Raw genomic sequence first — 8,062 nt, 5'->3', positions numbered from 1 at the left:
CTTTTTTGCCACAGATTGTCTTCCATTGATTCAGAATATTGTGTATTCTCTAGTTTAATTCATGATCAAATCATTGTATTTGCGATTCTTTTCTGGCTTAACATTATTTGTGTATAACAACCTAAAATTTCTGCTATGACTAAGCTTCGCCCGACGTTTGGATCTTTGTATAATGTGGATTAAAGGGAAAAAGAACTACCTCTTTACTGCTTAATGTTTTCTGAAATAAAAATGCAATGGATGTAAAATGTGCTGTGTTGTCACTGGAGTCATTACATTCCCCTCATATTAAGACAAGGACACGGCATTTTTCTCATTTTATTCATTTGAAATAGGAAATAGGTTTGGAAAGAGATCAAGAAAGACAGACAAGCAAAAGATATATCGCGAACTGGGTCACACAAAACGGCAACAACACATTGTCATTGTGTTCATTTGCTCAAACTTGAAATTGTTTTGCCATTAAAGGAGACATATCATGCACAATTGACTTTTAAGATTCAAACCATGTAAGTTTGTTTCCTGGTCAAAAACAGACCTGGAGTGGTCATTCACTTTGGTCGTTTCGTCTACTGTTGAAGCTTCGATCTGTATTTCCTGTGTTTAAGGCGTCGTAAGAAAATCACATTTTTAACGCCCATCTTCAAACATTGGATCTATTTTCAGCTGTTCTGCACTGAAAGTCTGTTCACTGTGGAGTTGCTCACCACACAAATAAGCCACATCAAAGTAAAAAAGTTTTTACGACTGTCATTCCCACTGCTGCCTGCGGGGGGAGCTCCAGGCAAACTCCCCACCAGCCCTGGCCTCTGTCTAATTGTTAAGGCGCTTTTGCATAACATTTTGGATTACACTGTGGCTAGCGATACAGATCATGTGCAGCGGGTAATCAAAGAGTGGATTTGGATGAGGACCTCGCCGTTGTAAATCTCATATTTGGCTGCCTTTAGTCAACATGGTCTCCATGGAGACGAGCTGGAGACGTCCCACTCCCAGGAAAGTTACCGCCAGATTCCACATTCTCCGCAGCAAATATGTTGCTATTTTTTAATTGCTAACCTCTTAACCTCCTTTTTTTTGTAAAATATCAATGGTTATGTCCCCAAAAGAATGTGTTTAAGCCCCGTATGCATGATGTGTCCACTCTAAATGCATAACTTGTACTTATTTTAATTTTGTTTTGGTCAAAGCTTCAGTGCATTTCAGTCCAGTTTCAGCCCACGACCGTCACAAAGATTGACATTACCAGGTTTCCAATAGCGTGTGGTCTGAATATCTCAAAAACACCCCCCGCTCTGCTCCGTGCACCGACCCTTCTACTTGATCTTGCTGTCCGGGGGCCCCGCGGTGGGTTTGCCTGGTGGAGCCTTCACCTTGGTGTCGTAGGTGCCCGCGTGTCTGTAGGAGCTCACGTAGCCGGTGTTCTCCACGAGGTACTCCCTGCCGTGGCGGCCTCTGCCCCTCCCGCTCCCGTCAAAGCGCTCCTTATGTGACCCTGTGTACCGGGACGTGTCGGTCAGACGGTCCACGGCCCCAGTTTTGTCCACTTTCTGGATAAAAAAAAAAGGTCAGGCTTCACACAGGCAGCGGAAAGTCAATTTAAGATCTTATTGTGTATTCCATGACCGACAAAAAACTGACTGGAAGTAAATCAAGTGAAAATCTGACCGTGACTCCAGCGTTGGCCGGTTCCTTTCCTTCGATGAGTTTGTGGGTCGCCTCCAGAGCCTCCTCTTTGCTCTGGTCCGGAAACCTCTTCTGAGCCAACATCTCCAGGGCCTTCTTGAAGTCTGTGTAGGGCATCCCACGAGACGTCTTCGGCCTGGAAACAACGGCAGGAAAGAGTGCAGTGAGCAGGGGACACAAAGCAGCCTCTGTTCAAGAGGATGTACCAGCATCGTGGGGACAGCGGCCCACAGTCAGCTGGACAAATTAATTGCCAATTCTATTACATGTAAATGCAGAGAATCAAAATGTAGTTTTTCTCAATCAACTGTCGCAAAAAGACAATCGATAATGGAGCAATATCAGTTTGATTTCAGTGAGGCCGTGTTCATTTCGTCGACTAAAACATTTCGTCATCATTTTAGTGAGACACAGATCAAGAGAGAGGTTTTGTTAATGCAAACGATGTGGTGAGAGTTTAAATAGACCTCCGGCTCATGTGTGTAAGCAGATTTACATCAGACTAAGAGGGAGAAAAACCTTCTGAAGATAGAAGTGAAACGTCCTCAACTCAATCTACTCAGTCTGGTTGATATTTTTTTTAATGAGTTTGGACCACGACTAACATTTTAACATACTGGCTCCTTCTTTCATTATTTGTTCAAAAAGGAAATAGAGGCCTTTCAGTGATGAATAGAATAAATCATTTGAGGGGAGTGGACTTACACGAGTTTCGAGAAGATGATGTCGATGTCGGTGCTGGTGACGTGTTTCCCGTCGATGATCTTACAGTCTTTGCAGAGTTTGGCCCATTTCTGCCCCGGCATCTCTGTGGCCGCCGCTTTGTGGTCACCGTGAACCGAGAACTTCCTGAAGGCCGCGAGCAGCTCGTCCACATCCGAGGTCTGCGCCATGACGCTGCTGTCTGAACACATGGGAAACACATACACTCACTGGAATTTCTTTCATGTCCACTCAAAATGTCGCCGATATTAACTCGCCCACGACTTTTGCGGACATTTCCAGAGAGAAAAGCGATAGTGAGAATTGAGCCTTAGAATTCTTAGAAGAAGTCTCTGGGAGCTAAATCAGCACCAAAATAGTGACAATAAATGCACAGAGAAGGTCAGGTTTGTATAACCATTTAGCTTTAGGCCCTTTTTGTAGAGACTATTATAGAGATTACTGGCAAATATGAGCAATGAACGCCTGAAGTTTTTTAAGATTTTTTTATTGTGTTAGCTTGTAACCCCTCAACACGTAAACAACCTGCCTGTTCTCTCAGATACTGACGTAGCCATATCTACATGGCATGTTTGTGATCATGTTTGAGCGTTAAAGGAACAGGCCACCGTTTCTTGTTCGATACGTTCTTGCCTGAGCTTAGACAAGTTGATACATATCTGTCTGGTCTTTGTGCATGCCCGTGGAAGAGCTTGGTTCCTTCTAACTTCTCCCCGTTTGGAGCTATAGGAATATACCGGTAGAGGCCAAATGCTTTTTTCATGACCACCTTTTATCAGTGAACTCCAAAAAGACAACAGTCGGACACAGAGCAAACTGAAATGCCACCTTCACGGTTGATGCATGCAGAGAAATCCAGCGTTTTTCTTTGACCGTTTCATCCCCTGTGGCAGCGCTGATGTGCTCGAATGGAAAGTGTTGGTTTGCTTGCAGACACTGGTGACTCGGTGCTAGATTCCTGTGGCTGATGTTTACGACTTCACCTCCCTGTGCTCGTCTGATCCAACAAAGAGTCTGTGTCTCCATTTATCAAGCAAGAAGAGGTAGTAGTAGGGGTTTGTTCTGAAGTACGTTCAGGTTTGTTTTGGGGGATTTTCTTGGGACGGGGAGACTACTTGTCCTCTTAATCATGGGATTTCGGGAACGGCAGCTCAGCCTCTCCGATCCACTCCTCCACTGACGGATCCTTCAAGAGTCCCTTCAAGAGTCCCATTTCAGCCCTAATCCAAATACCAGTCACTTCAGGTAATGTCCCTGGCTATATTATCCGGTGGAGTGAAACGTTGGCATCTCACCAGAAAAAAGTCCATTTGAATTGTTTGGAATTAACCACCTACAGTAGATTTGTCCAATCATTAATGTTGGAAGCCACATGAATCATTTAAACGTTGGCTTTACCTTTCTTTTGTCGGTGGAAAAGCCAATAACTGGGCATCGCTGATCAATGAGGTCCTTCTAATGCGTCATAAAACGGCTGCTCTTTACAAATCTTTTCTCTGTCTTTACCTTTTTCTTTTCTTTGAACCAGCGGCTTTTTTCATGTGGGGTTCCGCTTCAGCTCTGTAATAAAGCACGAAGAGGCCGGCCCGGTGTGTCAATAGGAAACATTGTATTCATTGTTTTCAGCAGGTGGGGCCTGATCAGGTCTCGTAAAAGTTAATCACCTGGAACATTATTGGTCTGAAACCAAAAATTACGTTTCAACCCTTTGCCAGCCCATTGAAGGCTTACATAACACATGACAGACAAAGAAGAAAATGAAGCTCATTTGGATCAGGAATACAATGATGAGAAAATAACAAGGGCAGTTTCCATAGCAACTGGAAACCAAATATTTGGAATGATCAAAGATCCCTCAAACAGGAAGACGTCAAGGAACCCATGGGTGGCCTCGGAGGACACGCCAAATTAAGCGCGTCACAGTCACGAGGCAAGTTATAATGGCACATTCTGATTCAATGAAACAATCACCAGATTAAAAGATAAAACTACTAACATTTTTTGCCATCAGAATAAAACATGCTCCTAATGATGCTATGACTGCAGTGGACATATACATAATGGATTTGGACCTAACCTCTTTAATCTCAAATCCTGCTGACTTTACTCGACATCTCCATGGAGACGAGCTGGCGACGTACCCACTCCCGGTAAAGTTACAGTCACGGTGAGCCGCTCACAGCAAAAGCTCGTGTTTGTACATTTATGAGGTACTTCTGTCATCAAATAAATGCATGTATTTTAATTCTATTTCTTGGGTGGGATTTTACGCGGTGTGGCTTTAAGAAGAAGAAACTTTTTGCCTCCTGATGGGCTGAGGACAGAGCCAGTTATACCTAAAGATGCAGCAGAAGAATGTTACATTTTGCCTGCACAGCAACAATAAGCATCCAGTTGCCCGACATGAGGACAATGAAAATACACAGCAAAGTCTTTCCAATGCATTTTTGCACTGAGAGTTAAAAAAAGTAAAAAGAATTTACATTTTTATCGCTATTGTTGTGGCTTTTCTTGAAATATGAGTTGTTGTTGTTTTTATTGGCACAGAGTGTGTCTTAGTCACCTCGCAAATGCAGCTGGACCGGAATTTGTTTTTTCTTTTCTTTTTTTTTAATAATGATTTCAAAAAAGTTCTCTCTCTATAGTGGAACACTTTTTACTAGTAGCACCTGGAGTGATTTTGGAGTATTTGTATATTTCTCGAAGGATCATCAACAGCATTCACTTTAATCTGGATAAGCAGAAGCAGAGCTGGGTAGGACTCAGTTACATTGACTCGAGTACATGTACCAGTACTTAAGTAACTTTGTGAAGTTTTTCAAGAAGTTTTTCATAAAGTACCTTTTCCTGCTACTTAACCTTTTAACTCCCGCCTGAACCGAGAGGATCTTTTTCCTCACGTCATCAGATTTTTGTTTCCATCATTTTTTTGTGGGTATTCAACTCATTTTTGTAACTTTTTTTGTCATTTTTTGTCAAATTTTGTGTAATTTTTTTGGTCAAATTTTTATCACATCTTTGTCCTTTTTTTTCGTAAATTTTTAATCACATTTTTAATCACAATTTTGTCACATTTTTGTCATTTTTTGTCAAATTCTTGTAATTTTTTTGTCAAATTTTTATCACATTTATGTCCTTTTTTTTCGTCAATTTTTATCACTTTTTTGTCATTTTTTGGTCACATTTTACGCAATGTGCCTTTAAGTAATATAATAATCCAGTATCTGCACCCTTACTTGAGTAAAAAAAAAAAAAAAAATTACTACTGTGAGTTAAGTCTTCATTTTGAGGCGTAAAATAGATGTATTTTTGTTACTTTATTCTTCATAAGGATTCCTTTTTATATGTTTTGTGGCATTTTCCTTAAAAAAAATATATCAATTGTCACATTATTCCATGTTTTCATAAAACATAATCTGAATCAAACTTGAACGCTTTAACAGTTACTCAGTGACTCACACTACTCAAGTAAAAATGTACTCTACTTTTTTACTTTTACTTGAGAAATGACTTGGGCCACTACTTTTTACTTGTTGAGATTAAAATGATTTTGAAGTAACGTTACTCTATTTATTCGAGTAAATATTTTGGCTTCTCTTCCTCTGGGCAGAAGTGTTGAAATGTCTCCAGAAAGGCTTTCAGCAACTTTGAGTGATGCAAAGTACATGCAAGCAACAACTGTTCATCATGAAATAATAATGAATAATACTAGTATGTGCTGCCTATGTCCCGTACTAAACACCATAACAAAACAAAAACAAAATACTGCACATATTGCTTTGTGCTTGGACAAAGCGGTGGAATAAGCCCGTGATAAAGCGTTGCTGCTCTTACCTTGTGAGAGTCCGCTCTGTGCAGCCGCGGCCACAGTGAATAGAGCTTTAAACCGCGCTCTGTTTTGGTCTGTTTACTCCGTCACCCAGAGACTCTGTGTAACATCAGGGAGGGGCCCGGGACAGAGGGCGGCAGTGGTGTCGCGGGTTCAGCGTTCTCCTGTGAACTGGAGGGTCGACGCTTCAATCCACGCGGGCAGCTGCGGCGGAGAGCATCTGTGTGCAGGTGATGTGTCGTTGGGCAAGGCACACATAATACATGGCAAAATCATTTTAAAGAGGGGGCGGGTCAAACACATCTTCATCACTTTCTTTTTACGCTTTGTTTGTTAGAAAATGCAACATTGATCGAAAAACAGCTGAAGCAAAAGATCCAGAAGCTTCACTCTCCCCGTAAGCACAAAGACTACTCAAAGATGTGCGAGTGGGTTGAAAACTCAGGCATGTTTTTGATGAAAGAACAACATTGTAACATGGTAAAATGCTCTGAAAATGTCAATTATTGCATGATTTGGATGCTTTCAATGCTTTTAAGGAAACAACTTAAAGGTGCACTTTGCAACTTTTTATGAAAAACGAAAGTTGACATTAATGCGTATTTGACCTCTCAGTGACCCAGCGGATGTTGGGTTGTTAGCATAGCGCCTTTCCTTACCATCCCGATGGCCTGTGGGGCACTCCAGGATCAATTGTTTTCATTGTCTCCATGGCTACATAAATATTCCACCAGAAATCCTAAAAAACCTGAAATAAAATTGAACATTGACGCATTTCTTCCTCTGAAACACTGAACAGGCACCAAGAGCCCCCCCACACCTGCGACACAGTGGCTTTAAAGTGTGATCTCTTATTATGTCAGTGCCCTCTGATGGACAAGTGTGGAATTCTTTCCCTTTTTTAATTTAAGCTGCCCCCTAGTGGCCGGAATGAGCCTACTGGTTATTTCCTTTTAAAAAAATCATAATTCTGCACAGGAATGAGCTAGAAACATACGATTTTTTTCTCTCTCTTTGACATGTCTGCACTAGAGGAAACAAAAAGGGACAAACGAGGAGGTACGTGGGCAAGACTCACAGCTGAGCCACACACGCCTTCTATTGCTCTGGCTAATGGATGTTCATTGGAGAATCAAACAGATTAACCGCTACGCTCTTCCCGAAAGATGGGAAGACTGTCGTGGAGCGGAGGGAGCTGCGCAGGAGGAAGAGGGAGGAGGAGGTGGAGCCGAGCAGTGCTGGACACCACGCTCTGAAACAGGGACAAACCCAGGCGGCGCTGCACCGTTTCATTCAGCACAAAAGGCCGCCTCCAGGTACTCCAGTTTCCCCTATACCTTTTTTTTTTTTCACTCATTCTTTGCTGTGACATCACTCGCATTCCCTCTACACCTAAAACAGATCGTTGCTATTTTACCTTGTTTCACCTCTCTGCGCCCGGCTCTGCTGAGAAGCCCCTTTCGCCTCTCCCCCCTCCTCAGCCGCGCTCCCTTCTCTTCTGGACGTCCCATCCCCGGTTTGGGTTTGTTTGGTGCCGTCTCCATAGCGATCGTCCGTGGGCTGCCGAGAGATGAGGTCACTGCGCTCGCGCTTCCTGGACACTCTGTAAAAGGCGCCCGAAACTCTGACCCTGCGCCGGAACACCCGCGGGTCACGAGACTCCAGCGAACGGCGTCACCGAGGGGGGAGAACGGGGGGGGGTTTATTTGTTTTGAGGCAGGGGTGAGAAGAGTGAGACAGAGTTAAGGAACGGGTTCGAGAGAAAGGTTGTGTAAAGATGAAAGCGCCAGCCTCATCATGACCTAATTTGTGGACACAGAAGCT

General features: G+C 42.9%; 1 protein-coding gene across 3 annotated transcripts; it reads right to left on the bottom strand.

The window, feature by feature from the left end:
• Positions 1-340: 340 nt before the first annotated feature.
• LOC306962452 (tubulin polymerization-promoting protein family member 3-like) lies at positions 341-7,702 on the bottom strand. Of its 3 annotated transcripts, XM_079555579.1 has the most exons (5): positions 7,656-7,698; positions 6,244-6,442; positions 2,392-2,590; positions 1,669-1,822; positions 341-1,550 (listed from the first exon to the last, which is right to left on the bottom strand). In XM_079555579.1, the coding sequence occupies exons 3-5, from the start codon at positions 2,577-2,579 to the stop codon at positions 1,317-1,319; spliced, it is 576 nt and encodes a 191-aa protein (XP_079411705.1). In that variant the 5' UTR covers positions 2,580-2,590; positions 6,244-6,442; positions 7,656-7,698; the 3' UTR covers positions 341-1,316. The 3 variants fall into 3 exon arrangements, with proteins under 3 accessions (XP_079411705.1, XP_079411707.1, XP_079411706.1); XM_079555581.1 differs by lacking the exon at positions 6,244-6,442 and having other exon boundaries at positions 7,656-7,702; XM_079555580.1 differs by lacking the exon at positions 7,656-7,698 and having other exon boundaries at positions 6,244-6,521.
• Positions 7,703-8,062: the final 360 nt, after the last annotated feature.

This window comes from Gobius niger (assembly GCF_951799975.1).
Source record: "Gobius niger genome assembly, chromosome: 4".
NCBI classification, from domain to species: Eukaryota; Metazoa; Chordata; class Actinopteri; order Gobiiformes; family Gobiidae; genus Gobius; species Gobius niger.
This window is presented reverse-complemented; position numbering and strand designations above follow the sequence as displayed.